This window comes from Lycorma delicatula, chromosome 1 (assembly GCF_047948215.1).
Source record: "Lycorma delicatula isolate Av1 chromosome 1, ASM4794821v1, whole genome shotgun sequence".
Classification (NCBI taxonomy): domain Eukaryota; kingdom Metazoa; phylum Arthropoda; class Insecta; order Hemiptera; family Fulgoridae; genus Lycorma; species Lycorma delicatula.
This window is the reverse complement of record NC_134455.1, coordinates 267986276-268010051: the sequence shown is the minus strand read 5'-3', so window position 1 is coordinate 268010051 and position 23776 is coordinate 267986276. Positions and strand designations below refer to the sequence as shown.

Genomic DNA, 23776 nt, shown 5'->3' with positions numbered 1-23776 from the left:
AACCACCACTGTTACACAAAGAAAAAAAATCAATAATTTTTCTTTCTTTTTTTATGAAGAACTTTAATAATAAATAAAAATATCTTCAGAAAAATATTTTTAAATCTAATTAATATATATTAAAGGGGCATGATTTTTATTTAAATTACCAGTAAAAAATTAATTACTTAATAATTATGATTTCAACAGACACCACTAACAGCAGCAATAAAATTCATATTTTTACTTATTTTATTCTTAACATTCAATTAGTAGCGTATTTGATTTTATCATAGCTAATATACTTTGACCTCCTTGAAGATGGGCAAAAATTAATGAATTAAAAAAAAAAAATATAAGAAGTTAGAAAAAAAACAAAACAGTAACTGCATTATTTTTCTACTATAATAAATAATAATTTACAAATAACAATTTTTGAACTAAGATTAACAAATAAAATACATTATTATTTTCTTATAAATTAATGAATTATTAACAAAATAACAGAAATACAAAAATGAATAACATATAGAAAATATTTATTTGTAAATAGTTTAATGTAAAAATTACTACTTAAAATTAACGTTTAATTTTTTAGGTACGCTTTAAATGTTATTTGCAATGTTAAGACTAGTTACTCATGAAAATTAATGTCCATAAAATTTACAATATACATTTTCATTTCGCTATAGAACAGAATAACATAATAAACAACATACAAACAAAGAATTAATAAAGTAAATTATAAGAAAAAAAAAAAAATTGTAAGAAAACAAATATAATTTCAAATATTATTCTAGAAAAGTAATTTATTATTAATTTTTTAATTAATAGTGAAAAATCATAAACATACATTTTGTGATGTTAAAGAAGCAATAATAATCATAATAATGCAAAAATAAAATGCTTAAGATTATTGTCATTAAATATATCATTTATTGTATAAATACAGTATACAGTAATAATAATGAATTTAGATTACATTTAATATTTTCATTTTTATACATTCTTTATTACTTTAGATTAGAAAAATTCATGAATTCATAACTTGCACTTTAATACTGGTTTTATTTTTTCTATAAACATATTGCAACTATTTAGAAATATTTCCTTTATTACAACTTTGATGCACACAAACTCACACATCCACACCTCAAAATCTATATAATGAGATTCATTAAGTAAATATAATTATAATTACAGCTAAAAACAAAAAAAATAAATAAAGAAACTGTCATTAACAAATCAAGACAATAACTTCTCATGCAGACAGACACAGACACAAAAACACATACACACAAAGTTACATATTCACAAAAAATTGGAAAAATTGATAAAAAAATTTTCTGTCAAAAAAAAAATCTCAACTAATTATACACAACAAAACCTAACAGATAATTAAATATAGACCAAAACTTAAGTCTGATGAGCAGTATAAAAATATTTAATATCAATAAATATAAACAAGTAATACACACTGACTGCCTATAATATAAGTATGTATGAAATACTAATTATGTACATACATGTCTACTTAATAAATTGATGGGAATACTAAATAAACTACAAAAAATCCTATTAGAAACCATAAATTTTGATAATAAGGAAAACCAACCAAGGGATTAAATCCTAGATAATGAAAAACATGTATTAACTCATAGTGGTTATGACCTGAGGTGCATCAATAACAAGTTTTCTGAAGAGCATGTTCATTTTTCTTCCTTTAAGTCTCAAAACTTCAATATACACAGATTTCATACAAATGGCCAAATTGCACACATCTGTCTTTAAATCGCTTTTTGCAAATTTTATGAATTTTTGTGGAGGGTGATAAAATTATAACCAATTAATAATTATTGCAATTGTTTTAATTGAAGCTGCATCTACTATGACTAAAATCAAATTTCTAACTAGAATTTTTAAACCAAGTAACACGTAATTAATATTAAAATATAAATTATTAAAAATGAGTCTTTTAAAACTCAATTACAATTTTGTGATTTTATTTTTAACAATATTATTGTGTCAATAACTGAAAAAAATAAAAAAAATATATATATATTAATTAACTTTTTCACAAGTTTCAAAATTTGGTTACAGACTGTACCTATATAACAGGCAAGTGCTAATCCTTTCACTGAATATACAAAGACAATAATAGTGTTCCAAAATTAGCAAAAAAATCAGCAAACACTGTTACAGCATGGAATAATAGATGCTCTTCTGTGAGCATTCAAAATCTCCCATATGGTAATGGTTGGATGTCCTGTGCAGAATGCCCATCCCCAATCAGGTTATAGATAGAAACAAACAGTTCGCTACTTAAAGTAAAAGTGAAGGTGCTACCATGCTATTTTGAAAATGAAGTGCTATCTACATTATTATAACAGAAAAAAAGAAGAGTAACTTATTACAGATAAAAGGCACAAATCTAAGTCATATCTAAAATAAAAAAGTTAGACTAAAACCCTGGACTTTACAAGTAAAACTATCTACAAGTAAGCAAATCAAACATTATACAAACAGTATATGATACAGTGGAAGTCACAGAAGTCATTCTGTAGATAAATTCCAAAACTACTTGAAATTAATACTATATCATTGGCCTTTCTTTAATTAGATGATGCTAAAATATATATTCAAACACAGTAGGAATTAATTATTACAACTTAAAGTAAAGAAAATAACTTTTATTTCCAATTATCTTCCAAAATAAGACACTTCATAGTATAGCACAGTCAGTGGCTGCAGAGGGACTAGCTCTTCTAATTCTGAACTTTTCATGTAAAAAAAAATCCAATCTACCACTGAAGCAGTTACTACAAAATTGTTTAGTGGTTATTTCTTGTTTTAATTAAAATTATATATAAATTTTATTTATTTCAGTTGTATTTTATTTTAAGATAAATTTATCTTGCTAATTATTATATTTAGTTATAAGTCCCATTTTATTATTGTTATAGGTATGATTTTGGTAATAAATTTATCGAATAATGTAGTAAATTACAGAATGTTGGGTATTTTATTTTGACCTAAAATTAATAATTCCTTTAAAAACAAATCCTTCAGATTTAATTTTTCGACTCAGTCCCCAAATACATAATCCCATTTTTTAAGCTGTGTATGATAAAATCACACAGTCTAAAACTTGACTTTTTTCCTTGTTTTCAATAATGGTATTAAACATTTTTATGAAATCTTTGGATCTTCTTCCACTTTCTGTTGCTAAGGTTATGGGATTTTCTTTTACTTCTCAGCAAAGTGATAAAAAAGTTTTTTCTACGGTTTGTTTTATTGAGAATACTACTTCACGGCAATTGGCATGAGTAGCTGAAACACACAACAGAAATTCCAATATTTGAATACAAATGGATGGCCCTAAGAAGACAAATATATTGCTCCAGGTACCAGTTTTGTTTTTTTTTAGGAAAAGATAATTACCAAGTGGAATCAAAATCCTCCTCTGAGAAGTGTAGGGGATCTCGCAACTTGATTACTTGCTTACCTGGAGTCAAAGGAAACATGAGAGCTGCGAAGACTGCTGCTGATTGATGGAACTGTCTATTTACCAGTACATAGAAACCACCAAGGACAACTTTTCCACATATACAACACACCCCGAGAGAGAGAGAGAGAGAGAGAGAGAGAGAGAGAGAGAGAGAGAGAGAGAGAGAGAGGGAGGGAGAGAGAGAGAGAGGGAGAGAGAGAGAGAAAGAGAGAGAGAACATGTGAATGTAATTGAAGTAAGAGCTTTTTTCGGATTGCTGTATCTAGCAGGAGTATACAGTGGAAATTGGTAAAGTCTCTGACACAGATTCATTGTCTTCGTTTTGATGACCGAAACACACACAAAAAAAAAAAAATTAGATGGGTTTGCTCCAGTTCGTGAAGTTTTCCATAAATTTGTGCAAAGCTGCCAGGAGAGTTACATTCCTGGTGAGAACTTAACAAACGATGAGATGTTTCCAGGTTTTTGAGCAAACTGATATGGATCTCATTGATTAGCTGAAAAAGAAGGAAATATCCTACGTTAGGACTGTCTGAAAAAATAAAAGAAACCTGTCAACTGAATTTTGTACCTATTAAAGGAGCATGATTCATTAGTTTGTTTGGCTTCAATGATGAAAACATTTTGATGTCGTATGTTCCAAATCCAAATAAGAACATGATTCTTTTGTCAATACTTCATAATGACAAAACTATTGATCCTGACTCTGAATTAAAATGAAACCTGATGTTACCATGTTCTATAATTCAATGAAGGTAGGTGTGATACTGTATATAAAATGTGTGCTACATTCCATGTGTCCTGAAATATCAAGTGTTAACCAATGGTAATATTTTACAAGATGTTGAATGTGGTATTAACTCTTAAATGGTAACAATTTAAAACCACTGAGCAGAAGACTGTTTCTGAAAAGATTGGCTCATGAACTGACGATTGGGCAGCTGAGCCAAAGAAGTTTAAAATCTATTGGAATGCCGACCAATCTCTAAAACAATCTGAAAAGAATTCGTCCTCCTTTCCAGGAAGAAGAAAAAAGTTTTCCCTCACCCCCAAAAAAAAGGGATGCTCAATATGCACCAGTGGAACCGATTTGAGAAGGCTGAAAAATTATGCATACAAGAAGGAATTATGGATGAAGTAATTAATAAGAATAAACAAAAGAATCTCAAAAGGTCATTTTATAGATTTCTACTTTGTTAAAGATATAATATATAGTATAGATATAATGTAAATATATTAGAATATAATTACCTTAGGATATAAATATAATATATAGGAACATTTAGCTAGAACTGATCCTGAAGCCAAAATAAAGATCGATGTTTCTCACGTTTTCCAAGTTCAGATGAATGAATGAATGAATGAAATAAATGCAAAAGAGAAATACCTGACTATTTAACAGCCGGACACATATTCATGCTAGTAGACAACTATCATAATTATCATCGCTGTGTTGAAAATGTTTTAAAGAAATTGAAAAAAAAAATGATTTCAGCGGCTTTAAATCAGTGGTCCAGACATGCTAATCTCAGGCTGAAGTCAAGAATATGCATGTCTCAAACTTCTTTTTGTGGTAAGATTACATTTTAAAATGGATAAAAAATTAATTAGTCCTGACCATATTTAAAAGAAATGGTGTGCTTGAAGGTAGTTCAAGGAACTTTATTTTAAAATGCAGGATTTCTTTGAACTTGACTTCTTGAAAATGTTGAACTTAAAAGGAGAAAATGGAAATATCAGTTCACTTAAATAAACCTTATGGTTTCATAAAAGTAAAGAGATAATATTCTAATAACATTTCATGACATCTTGCCTGAAAATTAAAAAAATATTTAGGCAAAGGATGGATGTTAAAGTAAAGTCCTGATAAAGATGTTTAATGATTAGATAATTTATACTATATTAGTGACACATCAGATTTAAATTAAGTTAACAGTGTAAGTTCTTATTAGCTCAAGAATTGTGTAATGATATGCACATAGTAGTTATTACCTTATATTTGTTTTTAAGACTTTCGAATCATGGCAAACTGTTCATACTTTTTCTGTTCCTGAGAAATGGAATCTTGTAATCCTTTGCATTAGGTAGATTGTTTTTGTTTTTATTATGTAAATTAACATTACTGCAATTAGGAAGTAAAAATTGCAAATGGTTTTTCAAAGCTTAAATCTTTCTGCTCCAGTGATTCCAATTGGATTCATAAAGTTCATTGAATGATATAGCCTTTATTTTAGCGCCAAAGATGTCAAATGGAATGATAGGAAGTACTTCACTACTTATAATAGGTGGTAGCACTTGTCATTTCTATTCATTTAATTTCATTCTTTTTGTTTTAGTATTGTTTGCATGTGGTTCAAGGAGTTGATTGAGGCTAAGTGCTGACTGTTAATCCTGAGTTTATATTTAGGTAAATGTTGTTTTTTCCTAAATAAAATAATGTTCTTATAATAAAAAGATTGGAGATTGCAACTGAAATATAATACATACTAATTTGCAATAATTTAATTGATTTATAATAAAATAAATGTACACGACTCCACTTGAGAGTCATTAGACTAATTATTTGATGAAAATAATTAAAATGGTCCAGTGATTCCAAATGAATTCATTAATTTTATTAAGTTTTAGAACATTCTATTTTTTCTATTATATTTAGTTCTATAAAAGTTATACCATCACCATGCTTATTCATTTTTTTGAAACCCTAATTCTGATTAATTTTTAATTATAAACAAACATTATTAACATTACTTCTTCGGTTAACACAAATACTTTTATCACACTATATGATATTTGTAAATGCATTCAATTGTTTTAAATACAAATATGTTATTCACTATTGCTACACAATAATTCTACGAAGGCCCTAATTTTTTAAGTGTTAGTTTTAATTAATATTTTGTATATAAAAAAAAAAATCTGCAATCTCACTGGCATTTATTTTCCTTATATATTTTGTTTCAGTTATGGTGGTGACTCTACAGTTTATGTGGATCTAGTGTGTGATGAGGACAACCCCTTCTACTTGATGCGTTCTCAGATCTCGACCTGTTAGACCTAAAATCTGGTGATGAGCTAAACAATATTACTGCTATACATTATGCTGAAAATGAGCAGATCGAGCAGGCTCTCAGAAACTGGGAAAAGAATGTTCTAAACTGTTGCAAGAATTTGGTTAATATGGAGTAATCAAAGTCTAATGAAGTAAGTAGAAATGATTTACCTAATAATGTAGTTAATGCTGCTGTGGATTCAGAAGACGAATTACCATTTATTGACGAATATCTCTGAATGCACAACCAGCTGAGAATAAGAAACAAAAATAAAAGGCATGCCAAAGACATGGAACCTATCAATAGTTAGTATAATGTAAATTTTTTAAACCCACCTACAGAGCATTTTACACCTCTCAGTTACTTTCAGATGTTTGTAGATGATGATATCGTTGAAAATTTGGTTAACCAAAACCAACTTGTACTCAACCCAAGAGACCGTGTCTACAGTTAATACAAATAAAATTGAGATCTGTCAACTGACAGATCTAAGATTATAAGAATTTTAGAACTCAAAAATATATTAAATTTTCATTTTAGATGCTTATTTTTACCTAAAACAATCAATTGAGAGTAAAAATAAATTATATCCATTTAAAAAATTTTGGAGCAGAAAGGGTTAAAACAAATTATCATATTACTGTTTCGAGTTACAAAAGAATTGTAACAAAATTAGTATTACAAAAAAAAAACACTATTACTTATTAATAGAAAGAAAAAAGTTAAATATCAATATTATACTAAATAAAATAGCGTCAATAATAATATTAAGTTATTTTGTACTAAATACATTAGTATATCGTTTTAGTTTAATTAGAGGCTTAGTTTATTTCATTTAACATCTTATAGCATGTAAAAATATAACAAAGAATTTGCAAACATATTTCTACCGATTGTTTGGCATATGTAGTATTATTTGTAATACTAAATAAGACTATTTCTTAAAAAGAATGCATCAAACCATTCATTATTAATTCTTTGCTGCAAAATCATTAAAATTTCTTAATCTTATGGTTTTAAATTTCCATCATAAAATAACGCTATAATTTCTAAAAAAAAAAAAAAATGGAAAAACAAAAAATTAACTTTATAATCCAGTGTATAGTGGTTTTCCCCTCTAAATTCTTTCCATAAACATTGAATAAAGTGAAATTTTGACAGTTAGCAGGAAGAAATAGCTCAAGGAACATAAGTTATATAGTGCCAATACCTGCTTTTACCCTGGGGGTGGAAGCTTCATTGTAGTCTCTACTTCAACTAGTTGATATTGCACTAAACAAGAAACTTCTCATTACATCGACAATGGAATTCTACTCTACAGGTTTAAATGGCCATCAAATTGCAATTATGAAAAAGTCTTTGAAGAATATATTGCTTATCTGAAAAGAAATTTTGGAGATCATACAATGGTTCTTTTTTACGCTTATGATGGCGAAAGCACTAAAGTAGTGGAAAGAAGCCATCATTCACAAAGTTGCATCCAAAGAGTATCAATTTGCAAATGGAATGCCTGCAATAGTTACTCAATAAATTTTTATCAAATTATAAAAATAAAAGATTTATAAAGTTTCTTAGGCAGGAATTACAAAAGCATTTTATTACATGTAGTCAAGGTGGTTAACTAATTGTTGAAACAACCCTGCAGGATAAATCAACTTTACAAAAAGTTGTTGTTGCAGAGGATGAAGACATCCTAGTGATTTGAGGGCTCAAGCTAAAGACACTCAAACAATATATTTCTTGAAATTAGGGAAAAAAGTTTCTTGTTTTGTATTCGTCAAAAAGTTTTGAGGTGGAATACCCTAACAGTTCAAAATTGATCCTTTTTGCACTTTGCTTCACTGGTTGCGATACAACATCTACGTTTTATAATAAAGGAAAGAAAAAGTTTTTTGATCTCCTAGAAAAAAGAAATGATTTAAGAGATCAAGTGGAAATCTTTCATAATAAAAATGCAGAGCTTGATGACATTAAAAGCCGATAAATATTATATGGCTTTATCATATGGAACTGGTAAAGACATACGGGTGAACAAATTAAATTGTATTGTAGATTTCTCAACGTTTCTTGAGAGATTGTGTTACAAATCATTTATCAAGGCAACCACTAAAAGTAATGTTGTACAATTATTGTACATTTGTACAGAAAATTGATGCTATAGATGAGCACATTAAACGGGTTTACTACCAAACGCAGATATGGTTGGGAAAAAAAGATATTCGCCCTACTGATTGGGGATGGACTAGTAACAGTGAATCGTTACGCCCAATCAAAATGAAGAAAATGCCTGCACCAGAAGAACTTCTTAAAATGATTTTCTGCAATTGCAAATAAGTATGCGGCACAGCATGTAGTTGATCTTTTTTGCAACGCTACATGTGGGAAATGTTCCAGCAATAGTTGCAATAACTCGGCTCCCATCATTGATCAAGAAGAGCAATTGTGTGATGAGTAATAATGATGAATGATTCATGTTTTTTGTATAATATAATTTATAATTTATGATATTTTGTAATTTTAAAAAAATGCAGTATTAATCCATTGCAAGATATTAAACCAATTCTTTCCCTTCATTTCCTTGTAAGGGGTTGTTTTTCAAGGGTTGAAAAGTTACAATAAATCAAATTTCATTGAAAAAAGACTTTTTTCAACATATATATATTAATAAAACACTTAAAAGATTTTTTCTTAATTTTTTGTTATAAGGGGTGCTTTTTAAGGGTTGCAATGTTGAATAACAACAAATTAAGTTCAAAAACATACATTAGTTTTTATTTTTTTTTTAATAAGCGGTTAGTTTCACCCTTAAAAAATAAAAAGCAGGAATCTGTAATATATAACTTTTGAAGTAGAGGATCTAATTAGCTTAATTCCAAATTTTCATAAAAATCCATGTTTTTGGAAAAAATTGGGAGCTAAGACCCTATTTTTACCGATGTACACTGGACTATTAGCCATTTAACTTTGAATTCAATTTTTCCCATTCTACACTTTATGTAGATACTACATTCCTGCTTATGAGGGCAGTTATCACAAAGAATATAATTAGTGGAAATATGATACAAGAGAGTAGGCATTGGAAATTGCTAATGAAAATAACTTAAGGCATTTTGTGATAAGAAACAAGTATCTCCCGCTCTTCTCTGAAGAGAGTTAAAATTGTAGATTATATTTTCTGCTGCACTTTCATCTGATTTTTTCAAAACAGCTCTCTCACACAACAGTGGAAAGAGTATAGACTAAAAAAGAAGAAATTAGAGCCACTAGTAAGTGTGAACAAAGTATTAAATTCTTATGTGGAATAATGTACATGCATTACTCATGAGTAGTGATGGGAAAATGATTTGGAACACAAGCAAGAGACAATGAAGGATAACTTTTCCCCACTTCCAGCTTCTTTTTTTTTTAATCATAAACAGTAATTTATCAGGGTAAATATACCATATACATAACATAGTAACTGTAAGTAATATCGCTCGCTTGAAATCCCTAATTAATATAATCAACACGGAATAAATAAATTAATTACTTACATAGTTCATATTAAAAACCTCTTCCCTACCCCACCATTTATAAGTAGATAATTTTTACAGAAAGCCAAGGTTACTTTACAAAGAACAATAAATGACTCAGTCAGATTTTGCTATGTTATGCTTAAATTAAAACGACAGTGTTCCACACAGAAATTATTTAAAAAATATTAAAGTAAAGAATACTTGAAACAAAACAAAATTAAAACAATTATAATACAATCTAAAATGATTATTTACAGCATTATTTTAAATGGTATTCTAGTATTATAACTCTCACGTATATACATATCTGAATGTGAACACAGTTCACATGTTTATGTTCTTTTAAGAACTAAAAAATGCGTATCAAGATCTTACACTAACATACCAAGAATTTCATATATAATATGAAATTTACATATTAAATAATAAAAAACCTAGAAATAAATCAATTATTACTATATAACAAAACAAATAAACATACAATAACTAATATAACATATACTAAACAACTCCTGATGGATTATGAGCAATGTCATAGGTAGTCAATGTGTTACTTCACTGATAATCCTAAGAACTGAAGTCATGTATTTTATACAAAAATGTGTAATAAACAATAAAAAAGTAGGCAATTTACAAACGTATATAAAACCTAAAACGATATCATATAGAATACATTTATATATTTACAATAATAGGATGGACTCTTCATGTAAGTGCTATATACAATTACTATCAGGATGCTGACTTGAAACAGACTTTCTTGATTTACCCTTCATATCCATTTTTGTAGTTGGATCAATGCTAACCTTCCTAGGATTGCCCAGAGTCACAAGTGCAGATGCAATTGCCAAACCCGCTAGAAAAAGATATTTTAAAAACTGATTACATGTTAATGTTATGTTTATTTGGATTACCTTAAATCCAAACTACAGCATTTTGTTTACTAGATACAGTAGTAAACAAAATGCTGTAGTTTGGATCATCTACACAGTGCTCTCAGTTATTACTTTATAACTACAAATAGTTTTGAATAATTTGCATCATTTTAAATTCTTGATACATGTTAATAATACAAGTTCTAGATTTTCATTAAAACTCACTTTCCTATTTATAATTTTAAAAAGAACATAGATTAATTTCCAAAAATAAATAACTTAGAAATCATAAAAATTGTTTTACTGATTAAATTGCATTTTGGGTACAACTTTGATATGTTTTCCCATGGTCTCATCAAGTTTCCTTGATCCTTACAGACAAATTTTGAGACAATCACTTTTGTTATTGATAGAATAGCATACCTATCTGTTCCTGATCTGATTAAACTGAATAAATTATATACTGATATGAATAAAATGTTTATTTATATTAACACTATAAATATGTTTACTTTTATCAATTTGCATATCTTGTACTTTCATCTTGGTATCAATTCAATAAAAAAAAGACAAGAACTAAAACGTTTAAGGTTTTTTTAAGTTTTCAAGTTATAGTTCTGAAGGCAGTGTTTCTCAACCTGTGGGACACAGCCCCCTAGGGAGGCGTGATAATACTACATAGAAGGCGTGAGCATATCGTAAGAAAATATTATTAATTTACTGAAAGGAAAGCAAAACAAAATACATTCTGACATAATAAATAATAAATACACAATACACTGATATAATACATTTATAAATAAGATTCAGTACTGCACAATGTATTTAATATAATAATTAACTTATCCATACTAAATTAAAAAGAAGTTTAATAATTATCAGTGACTCCCTTGGACCTGTCTTGCAGAGGAAAGTTTTTTGAAGGAAGGTTTAATTATTAGAAATAAACACTTCTTTTTCTATACCTAGCTGAGATCTATATTTTGGCTTCAAAGCAGTCGCTGCAGAAAATCTGTTTTCGTAAAGGTAGAATGTTAAAAATGGTTATAGTATATGAAATGTTCTTGTTTTCAGTGCAGAAAACTCATCATCCACTCGTGCCCAAAATTCAAAGAGTAATTTATTAGTAAATTGTTTTTTGATTTCGCCACTTGCTCTGAAGTCTAAGAATATTTCTTCTTTGGCAGTTGAAAGTCCTTTGGGAGTAACTTGTAACTTGCTATGAAATTGTCCTCAAGAAAATACTTTTTAAAATTCTTTGCCAGCATGGTTAAATAATTTTCAATGGTTACATTTGCAAACACTTCTAGGTTTTCTTCTTTAAATTTCTGTTCCACAATTACAATTTTCTACAAAGAACATTAACTTTATTGCTTGTATCAAACATATGTGTATTTGCTCCTTGGAGTTGAATATTCAAGGTATTTAATTCCTTGAATATGTCAACAAAGTAGCTCAATTCCATCACAAATAAAACATCTCGAAACTTCTCGGCTTCCAGTCGGTTTTCCTCTTCTAGAAAGATGGCAATTTCATCTCTTAGTTCATAAAAATATTGCAAAATTTCCCACATGATAACCATCTTGCCTCAAAATGAAATAGTAATGCTGAACATACTGCACCCATGTCTTTACAGTGCAGAAAAGATCCTTGATTTTAGGGGTCACATTTTTATATAATTTACTACAGTTACAAACATTGTTTGCACAATCTTCAGACCAGGACTCATTTCTTTTGAAGTTAGAGCTTCTCTGCAGATCATGCACTGTGTCCAAACACACTGTGATATAAATAAGTGCTTGTATAATTTGGAATCTTCCAGACATTGAATGAGTACTATCGGGGTATTCCATTTTAATTCAACAAATTTTCAAAAATTTTATTGCATCACTATTTTTGATTTTTATGATATTTGGTATATGATAACTACCCACCTTGTAGCGGCCAAAAAATATTTTTTTTGTATTTTTAAAAAAATATTTCTTGATTAATATACTATTTTCTAACTTTCCAACACGTAAAAACAGCCATTTTTGTTACCTTTTCCATGAGCATTCTTATTTTACATCATACAGTCAAAAAGGGCTTTTTGGTAAGAGTAAAGATGGAACTTCATCTTAATGTATTCAAAATTCATTTTATTACATAACCAAATCTTGTAATGTTTACTGAAGTTATGTTTACAGTTTTTTTTTTTTTTTCAAATTTTGGGCCTAAAATAAATAATGAAGGGCTAATGATGGTAACAGACCTGGTTTTTACCTTTTAATTCATAGGTACTAGTAGTACTTATAAAAAAAATTGGACTGTTATACCTGAGTGTTCATTAAAAAAATGGCAGCCAAATTGTAAGATTTTGAAAATGTCTCACTTTTGGGCCTGAAAAACCACATGTGGGACAGGTAGCAAAAATCTGAAATGTTTACAGCCTAAGTACTTTTTATGTACTTTAAAACCATATAAAAATTTTTGTTACTCAAAGGAGTTGATGAGTAATGAAGCAACCAAAACTGCTAAAAGCACCATTCCTTCCAACCTTGAACAATGTATTCAAAAAATTCACAGCAAGTATTTTTTCAGACAATAATGTAGACGTAATATACAAAATATTTTGATATGTCTATAATGAGATGGCTTATATTCAAGATAGTTTTTTACTTGAAGTATGACTCATACACATAAACATGTTTAAATACAAAAGTGTATAGACATGCATGGACATGAATGTTTGCATAATCCTGATTATAAACATTGTAGAAGGCTCAGTTACAGTTTTTGATTACAATGTCATATGTTGTATTGTTACGTGTTAATACTGTGGTTAGGTAATGTACACTTGTTTATAAAGTATTTTTATTAGCATTAGCAGTGAACTTCTCTTTTATGTGATATCTTTTATTTTTTATTTTATTAATTAGAAAAAAAATTATTTTAGCTGTAGAGAAGAATCTGGGATAAGACAAAGTGAGGTACAATTGGTAGTTTGTAATTTATACTAACTGTATTGTTATTGTAAGAAACCTAGCATTTAATAAAAACGAATTATGGAGTGTTCAATTGGCGTTCACATTGAAACAGTATGTCACAAATTGACTAACAACAGATCTTCAGTATTGCATGATATTTTAGCTTACTGAACAGCAAATAACATTGATATCTTTAAGATGTGGATGTACTGAATCAAAAAATATCTGTAGTTTTCATAAAACCAAATATTTAGATAAATATTTTCATATTAATAGGAAAAGTTACTCTGACACATTTAACTGTCACACTAAACCAGTTAAGAAATCTCTTTGAGAAATATTTTTGACACTTTGAACAAGCAATCCAAATTTAAAATTGATTCCATGCAGATCACTGTGTACAAAATGCTTAAACAAAATACAAAAACCACAAGATGATACAGAAAGTGAACTGGAATGTCAAGATATATTCAAGCCTCAATGTGTTATAGTAGAGTCTGTGAATAAATCTTGTTCAGTACTTGGCCGAGTCGTTTATCAATAAATTAAACAATTCCTTTGATTTAAATATTTCTATAGAAGAAACCGGTTTAGTATCACAAAATTATGCTGATTTAGGAATTAATTATTATATGAAGAGGGTGAATGTATTGTAATGGAAGACCTCTCAAAATGTTCTTTTAGTGATACAGGATGAAGTCCAGTCATATCATGGTCAAACATTTATGCCACAGAACATCCATTTCTTATATATTTTACAAAAGAAGGAAAATTACAAAGCCAAAGCTACTGTGTGATTAGTGAGTACTTGAAGCACAATATTACAACGTTCTTCTGCTTACAAAAGCAAATTATAAATGAAGTAAAAACACTGTTACTACAAGTTAAACAATTTTTTTTTTATTTTTCTGATGGCTTCTCAACCCAATATAAAAACAACAAAAAATTTCTTAAATTTGTGCTATCATCAAGAAGATTTTGAAATTGCAGCTGAATGGCATTTTTTTGCTTCATATCCTGGAAAAGGACCATGTAGTGGTATTGATGGAACTGTAAAAAGGACTATGACTAAAGCAAGCCTTCAAAGGACAGTCAACAATCAAATTGTTACACCTTCTGAATTATACAATTATTGCAAAGACAATATTAAAAATATACTATTTATTTTCTGCTCTAATAAAGATGTTCAAGAGACTGAAGAATACCTCAATTCTTGTTACCAGGTAATCACAACAGTGATAACCTGAAAAAAATTAGACATTTTTAAAATCTTACGATTTGGTGGGCATTTTTTTTAATGGACACTCTGTAACAGTCCAATTTTTTTTTAAGTACTACTAATACCTAAGAATTAAAAGCTACAGAACAGGCCTCCTAGCCTAAGCCCTTCATTATTTATTTTAGGCCCAAAATTTGAAAAACACAACAATTTGTAAACTTAACTTCAATAAACATTACACGATTTGGTTATGTAACAAAATGAATTTTGAGTACACTAAGATGAAGTTCCATCTTTACTCTTTCCAAAAAGCCATTTGTGATCTTCTCTATGAAGTAAAATAAGAATGCTACAGCTCATGGAAAAAGTGATGAAAATGGCTGTTTTTACCTGTTGACAAGTTAGAAAATAGTCTATTACTCAAGAAATTTCTTTTTTTAAAATATAGAAAGATATTTTTTGACCACTACAAGGTGGGTAGTTATCATATACCAAATATAATCAAAATCAAAAATAGTGATTCACTGATCATTTGTTGAATTAAAATGGAATACCCCCATCGGTGAAAATTCTGACAAAATTTGTCCACTCTATGTTTGCCTCATTCATAAAATCACTTAAGATAGCAAATAATGAAAATGCTGTTATTTTGAGTTTTATTGGTTTGAAAAAAAGTAGTTCTTCTACTGCTGACATACCAACACCAAATCGAACATAGGCAATGAAATGAGCATCTTTATTGCCATCAGTTGACTCATCATCTGAATTGAAACAGTTTATCACATAACTTTCCAAAAAGCTGATGCTATACATCTTCAGCTATACCACCAATTCGATGAGCAACAGTATCAGCTATGATTCAGCTATGGACTGCAATTGTTTGACAAAATTATCTTCAAACATAATTTCTACAATCTCAATTGCAGCTGGCAAAATAAGCTCTTTACCAATGGTGTGAGGCTTTTTACAAATGGCTATTTTACATGAAACTTTGTAAGAGGCGAGTAAAGCTTTTTCATTCACTATGTTTTTTTAAAAATGATTGCTTTTCATATGCTTTTAATTCAAAGAATTCTCAGGTTTTGTTAACATACTCACTATGAAGCATTTCCATATGTTGTTTTAGCTTATTAGGTTTCATGCTGTCCACTGCCAAATGTTTTCAGCAATGACACAAAAGGACCCTTCTTCTTCATTTACTTCAGTACTGGTAAACCCAAAATTTAAGTGTTCTTGAGAATATTTTCATGATGTTATTTTTGGAACCACACTCGTCTATGCACTTGTTGATGCTTCACTATTGTCAAAAGCTTGCTTACACACAATTAAAAATTTATACCTGATTCTGTATAAATCTATGAATTGCAATTAACACGCAAATTACAACATACACATTCACGATAAATTTGATAGCAATAGAAGGATCGACTTGACTGACATTGGCTGAAATTGAATGAGGTGCAGAGCATTTATACACGTTTGTGGAGATGATCGTGCAGATGCTCCAGAATGTTTGAGACAAATCAGAACTTCTCACAAAGCCATGAGAATGTCCGATATGGATGATGTAGGACAGAGAGCAATAAACAGGCATTCATTCTGGTTTTGTAAATGTAGCGAATTGGTATTGCCAAATATCAATAAATTTACTTATTCTTGGTAATTTGTAAGGTTTGTATTGTAATTAAGATTATAGTGTCAGATTATAGCTCAGCGTCAAAATACATTATTATTGTATGAGAGGGGGGGTGTAATGAAAATTATTACTGAAAATTGGGTTGCAAATACTGAAAGGTTGAGAAATACGGCTGATTAGATTAAATTATATCCCCTGCAATAAAAATTATAGGGGATTTGGCCAGGTTATACAACCATGAAAATGTCTCATTCTACAACTTTCCAACTAATGATCAAGGAAAAAGTTTATTTCCCAAAAAGTTTTCTTCTTACACACAATTATGCTTATGTCTGTTCCAAACTCACAATGAGCTACTGCCATCTTTTATGTAGTCTTCCAATGTCTCTCCTTCTGTAAGGCTGATTGATAATTTTGTACTTGTATGGAAATCTTATTACCATATTATCAGACATTCTCTCCAGATGTTGCTTCCACTAATTGCTATTATCTGTCACTCTTTCATTCAGTGATAAATATCCAATTCGGTTCTTATTTCTTCATTCCGTAGACAATTTAACCGTGCGACATCCTTCAGCCTCCTTAGAAATCAAATCTCTGCTGCCTGTAATCTTACTTTCTTGTCTTTTATGGTAACTCATGACTCACTTCCATAAAGAAGAATTGTGGTGGCTGTAATTTTAAGAATTTCAATTGTGTCTCTTTCTATCTCTGTTATTCAACATTTTGCTTATGGTACTACACAGAGATTGGAATTTATTAACTTTTTTCTCTACATCAAAATTCACTTCAAAGCTGATATCACATCCCACATAACTGCAGTAAGAGAGTTGTTTAAGTACTACATTGTAAGACTATAAGTCCTGCATAATATATTCAATGTATAAATTGATCTCTGCAGGTCACCTTTGACTTCTTGTATTATCCATATATCCTCTGCAAACAATAAACCACTCACACCATTGTCGTTACCTAATACTATAACGGTACGAACAATACATTTCCATTTCTTGAAAATATAAGTCTATTTTATTTAATATATATATATATATATATATATAAAATAAAACAAGTGATATCCTGCACCCTTGTCTTACTCCCTGATTAACAGTTATACTATCTAAATGATTCCAGCCAGTATTGATCACAATCTGTGTTATAACACCTATTTTTAACTACTTTGATTAAATGAGGTGGGTATCCACTGTTCGGCAAAATTTGCCAGAAAATGAACTGAGTGACTTTATCAAAAGCTTTTTCCAAATAAATGAAGGCTGTGTGTGTGTGTGTCTCTTTTGTTATATTCACATCACTTTTCAATATATCTTTTTATGGAAAAAATGCTATCAGTGCATTAACGTCCAATCCCAAAGTCATTCTGCTTCTCACACAGGATTACTTCTTTATTAGCCTTCACTCAATTGTTAATTATATTTGAATAGATTTTGTAATCAGTATTTAATACTAATACTCCTGCAGAAGATGAACTTTAAGCACATTATCATTTTTCATCCAGCCATGTTGGGAGATTTTCTTCCATTTTACCAAAATTGAAATCTTAACCAACCGAAGTTAGTGGTTAAAATATGCTCTAATTTCTTGAATCTGGCTCCTCATCTTGTCATTAATTAATATATCTAATAGAGACCTTAACCCACTTGCATTCCAAGAGAACCTGTGAATATTCTTTCTGAAAAAAATGTTAGTAATCTTTAAATTATTAAATGATGCAAACTGACATAATTCTTGATCATTCAAGTTCACTGTTTTACCAAATTTGCCTACTACTGCTGATATAAGCTCATTACCAACCCTAGCATTGATGTCTTCTACAACCGATACATGGTCTGCTTTATTAATTTTATTAACCAAATTCTGAAGATCATCATAAAAAATCTGTGTTTCTTCCTTCCTCCCTTCTCAGCATATACCCCTACGACTATCAAATGACCTCTAACAATTTTTAATCTTACCGACACTATTCTTTCATTTATTCTGATATTCTCTTCTTCCATTTCTGGTTCACCAGGATTGAAACTCCCACACTAGCTCTTCTGTTCCACAGAACTCAACTGTAAATCATTCATTAAATCTTTAGTTCCTTTCAATTTCTTTTCTATTTCCGTTATCAGTATGTCTACTTTCTGCTTCTTAATCATCTTATTCTGCTTCCTTGCCTGATAATTCCCTTATACAACAAGCAGCTACATTTAAGAAGTCTGTAATCCCAAATTTCTTGATATTTTTGACTTGCTGATTTTGTTGAATAACATTAAATCCTGTTCTACTTCCAAGGCTTTTGTGAGTTTGCCAGTAATGAAGAAGCACTGTACTGAGTAGCCAGCAGAGGGGCTGCCACCTAACAGCCTCCCAGACCAACACTATATTTAAATTCAGAGACCAACCTCCTAGGCTCATTCACCCTCTCTGTTGTTGGAAATTTCTTCAATTTGTCTTTGAGACTGTTGCCCAGCAAGAGTTATTTCATTTCATCCTACTACCCATGTCTGGGAAACATTCCTTGCTCCGCCACCTGAGAATGCACCCTCTAGAGTTACAGCTCCACGATGGCTAAAAAATTCCATACTAATTTAAATACTTTTCTCCTCATCAGATGTTGAAGCAGCTAGGCTAAAACTTCAGGTTCCTAAAATAAGACTCTAAAACCTTATCAGCTGGCAGTGAAATTTTAATTGTTACCATTTATAAAATTTAAAACTTTTGGATTAAATTCCTTTTTAAGCATTTTATAAAGATGTTTTAGATGTTAATTCAACACTTTCAGATATTGACTAAAAAATTCTTAATGGAGGGAAAATTTTAATTTCCAATAAAACTGCATTCTGAAAGAGGTACTATCATGATTTCTGTTGCACTTGGTTGTTAAATTGTATTCTGAATAAATAAGATGTCATTTTGTTAAAAACAATGTACTTCAGATTTTATCCTATGAAACAATTCAGCTGAACTAATAGTTACTCAAAAAATAAAATGGCTGCAATTAAAAAAAAGTTATTTTTTATAATGGTCTGATTAAAATTGTGTACTATAGTAAATAGAATATTTAAAATCCATTCTTTAATAAGAATTTCTGCCGAAAAAATCATAAAAAGGATGGCAGATAAAAACTAAGCTTTTCAGATATAAGTATTAGAACTTCTGTTACTTTAAAGTCCCAAATCATTTCTTAGAGGTTTGGTATTTATTTATACAAAAAAACTGTGTGTTAATCTAAATAAAAGGCTGATGAATATAAAAATAAAATTAACAGCAAATAAAGACCTACCTGACTGCCCTGAAGGAGTATACATTTCACCTCCTGTGGGCATACGAATCAAAAGGGAGAGAACAGCAGCACGGTTCCCACAACAAGGTTCTAATGCAATTGGACTAGGTGAATCCTGAAACAATTTGAAAATACTAAATCATGTCAAAATATATATTAATATAAAACAATAATAAAAAAGATACTAAAACATATTAAACATATGTTATGAAAGATCATATTAAAATTTATGAATGTTTTGAATATATGTATATACAAATCAATGTTGAAATCAAATTTAAATTTGATTCACTTAAGTTAAAAAAGTCACTTTTCGACATATTTATTCAATGAAGGAACAATACATAATATAGAAAATCAATTGACTTTAATGGTTAACTACGATTTAATGAAATAAAAAGAAATATTAAATTAACTACCTGTTGGATAATGTATAGTTAAAGAATGAGAGATCAGTTGCATGCACAGTGTTAAAATATGATAATCAGGGCTTAATATTTTATATTATCTAATATAATCTATGAAGGCAAAATTAATAACAAAGTACTTAGCATAAACATTAATTTGGATTTAAGCTTCAGAGTAAAACTCCGTATCTCTTTTGGATGCAACTATTTTAATAAATATTTTCCATAAAGTGTTCCAAATTACTGATAATCTAAGAGATTAGTCAACTTCAAAATATTGTACACTGGTACAGAATGTGTCTATATGATTAAAACAACTGCAACTATGTTACAATCATTATTATCAACCTCTTCACAATTGTTTCCTTGGTGCTTTCAACAATGTTATCTGCTAAAGCATAAGCTACAAAAAGTTTAGAAAACTACAAAAAATAAAATCTCATTAAATATTATTGAGTAATTTTCTGTTTTCATTTCCTAGTTATAAAGTTTGCCAAGTATTGCTTTATCTTCTTTTCTTTCTGTTGGTTCAATACTGAGAAGAAATAATTAATTAGCAGGTGAATGAAACAGTTCACCGTGAAACATTGTAATTTAAAAATGCTGAGTTTGAACACTGAATAATAGCTAATGCTACATGATATACTTATTAATTATGTGCACTGCTTACTACTGTGTTATGCATACTGGCTGATGGAATGATTCAGCACTTATAACTGATTCAAACAGGTACATAAACATAGAATAAAACTAGTCAGGCACTTATCTTAAAAATCTACTGTACATATCTTAAAAAATACACCATACATTATAGTCAGATGTCAATTTCAGTTTAATTAACTACTCAGAAAAATTTCTTTCATTAATTTGCAATAATTATGATTAATTAAAAAACAATTGTATTTCTTTAGACTTGAATTCTTTTTCATCTTTATATTGAAATTGTAATACAAAACTTTTTATGAACTTTTAGGAAAGTATATAACAGTGCTTTTCTGATTTGGGTAGTTGATATTTTGTATTAAGAATTTTTTATATTAAATTTTAATTATTACGTTAAGAATTTTTAAAAGATTAATTCAATAAATATATTATTTAGTTAGTATGTAGACATCAAATCAATTTTTTTATACACGAAAAAGTGCCATAATTGGAAACTGTAGTAAAAAAGTATTCTAAATTATTATTTATATTATGAATTTATTTATTTGTTACTTATTTTATTAGTGTTTTCAAAATTCCTGAAGGGTTGTAAAGAATGATTTCCTAAAAATTGAAAAAAAGAAAAATCTGACATTAAGCTTATTTAATGTACAATTTAGTTTTAAAGATTTGATTTTCTCAAATTTTTTTTTAGATAACAATCAAAAGCCATGAAGTTTAGGGTGAGGTGAAATCTAAAATAACAGAACAATTAATGTGACCTATTAAAAGAAAAATTACATTTTTAATCATGCCAATTTGATTTTTTAATCTGATATTACTTAAAAATAATAAAATTCTTTCAATATGAAGTTTTAATTTCACAACTGAAAAAAATATTTCCACAGGAATTACAAAATTAGAAAAGTTTAAAAATGTAGTAAATTTTTATCTGTATGTAATTCTTTATAATTAAAAATACAAGGTTGGAGTGAAAAGTTCTGGGCCTGAATAAGAAAACAATTTTACGGTACATTTGATTTATTTTTCAATAGTAATCATTAAGGACTATATACTTAGTCCAGCGTTCTACAAGAGTGCCCGGTATGTGATTTATCCAACTCCTTAAAACAACCATCTACAGCAGCAATAACTTCATTACTGGTAAAAAATTTCTTCCATCCAAGCTATTTTTTTAGGGGAAACAAGTATAGTTAGTCAGATCAATCGCATCAACAGTCACAAATCGACGTAAAAATTCCTCTAGATTGCGCCAAAGAGCTTGAGACAATCGCTTGAAATGTTTTTGGTCAAGCGTGAGCTAACACAGCACTCATCTAATACACAACTTATTAATGACCAAATCTTAGTGCAAAATATTGGACACGCATTCTGCTGACATGCCTATAGATTCTGCTAACTTGTATGATGTCACTTGATCTGCCAAAACGATTTTGTGCACTTTTTCCATCACTTCTGGTATACTCAAGTGGTATAGCCATTTTGTGATTTATCACTAGTGTGTTCGACACATTTTAATTTCTGTAACCCAGCATTGTAACTGTTGTATTTGATGGAAAAGAATCTTCCAATGCTGTATCAAGCTCTTCTTTAATTTCCTTTCCACTTAAGCCTTTCAGAAGAAAGCATTTAATTACTGCACAAATTTTCAGTTATCAATTTTCCAAAAAAACACCCTAATTCTCTACTTTAATGGATTGTAGATATTATACTATGTGATGCAACAACTTGAAACTCTTATAGTAAAATAATGAAGAATGAAATCATGCAACACTGTTGAAATTTAGCATACTAATATACCATCTCTGTGTGAGGCCTGAAACTTTTCACTCTACCCTCATACAATAATCATACAGGGAATGAATAAAATAAATCATTGACAAAACCAAAAAATCTATTTCCAGTCATTGAATTTTGACAACGGATGCAGGTTGTTATTAACGCTATTCATAAGCAACAAACAAAATCTCAAGGTGTGTTTACAATAGTCACTATACTTGAGTATAGTGACTATTGTAAACACGAAAAATAAATAAAAACTGTAATAATTCTGGTTTTTTTGTCAACATGACAGTTCAGATTTTCTCGGACATAGTAATGCATACTTTAAAATTAACTGCTTATAAAAATTATTCATACTTTTTTTCGCTTTCTTAGTGTGCTATTTATTGCAGCAATGGAAATATCCTGAGGAGTTGTGGAATTATCTCGTTTCTCTATTTCTACAAGAACTTGAGAAAATGGACGACTAGCCATTTGCTCCATCTCAACAAACAGCCTCTGAAAAAATAGTTAATTTAATAATTGAATGTAAGTAAAATATTAAATAATTAATAAATAAATCTGCTTATTTAATACATAAAGAAATAAAACAAAAAGTAAAAAAAATATATAACTTAAAAATTTGTATCAATCTAAATAAAAAAGTAATAATTCACAGGAGTTTTCTAAATACATCAAATGGTGCCCTGAAAGCACTTTTTAGGAGATGAAAATCTAAGAGTGGGTATTCAAAAAGAAATTAATTCAGAGCTAAAGTTTTAGTAATTCACTACAGCAAATGATGTCATCTTTAATATTAGAAACCAAGCAGAATATCCCTAGTGCCATTATAGTTCCCATTCAGGTTAATACATAAAACGCATATCTCATAATTAAAAACTATACAC

At 29.0% G+C, this 23776-nt stretch overlaps 1 protein-coding gene across 3 annotated transcripts in view; it reads right to left on the bottom strand.

Annotated features, from left to right (window-relative positions):
- Window positions 1-8356: 8356 nt before the first annotated feature.
- Window positions 8357-23776, bottom strand: part of dsd (attractin-like protein dsd) — a 216022-nt gene continuing 200602 nt past the window's right edge. For all 3 annotated transcript variants that reach the window (XM_075376983.1, XM_075376990.1, XM_075376991.1), the window contains exons 21-23: window positions 23247-23387; window positions 20038-20152; window positions 8357-10911 (exon numbers count right to left, since the gene is read on the bottom strand). In XM_075376983.1, coding sequence (XP_075233098.1) covers window positions 10772-10911; window positions 20038-20152; window positions 23247-23387 — 396 coding nt within the window. In that variant the 3' untranslated portion in view covers window positions 8357-10771. The remainder of the gene's footprint in view (window positions 10912-20037; window positions 20153-23246; window positions 23388-23776) is intronic.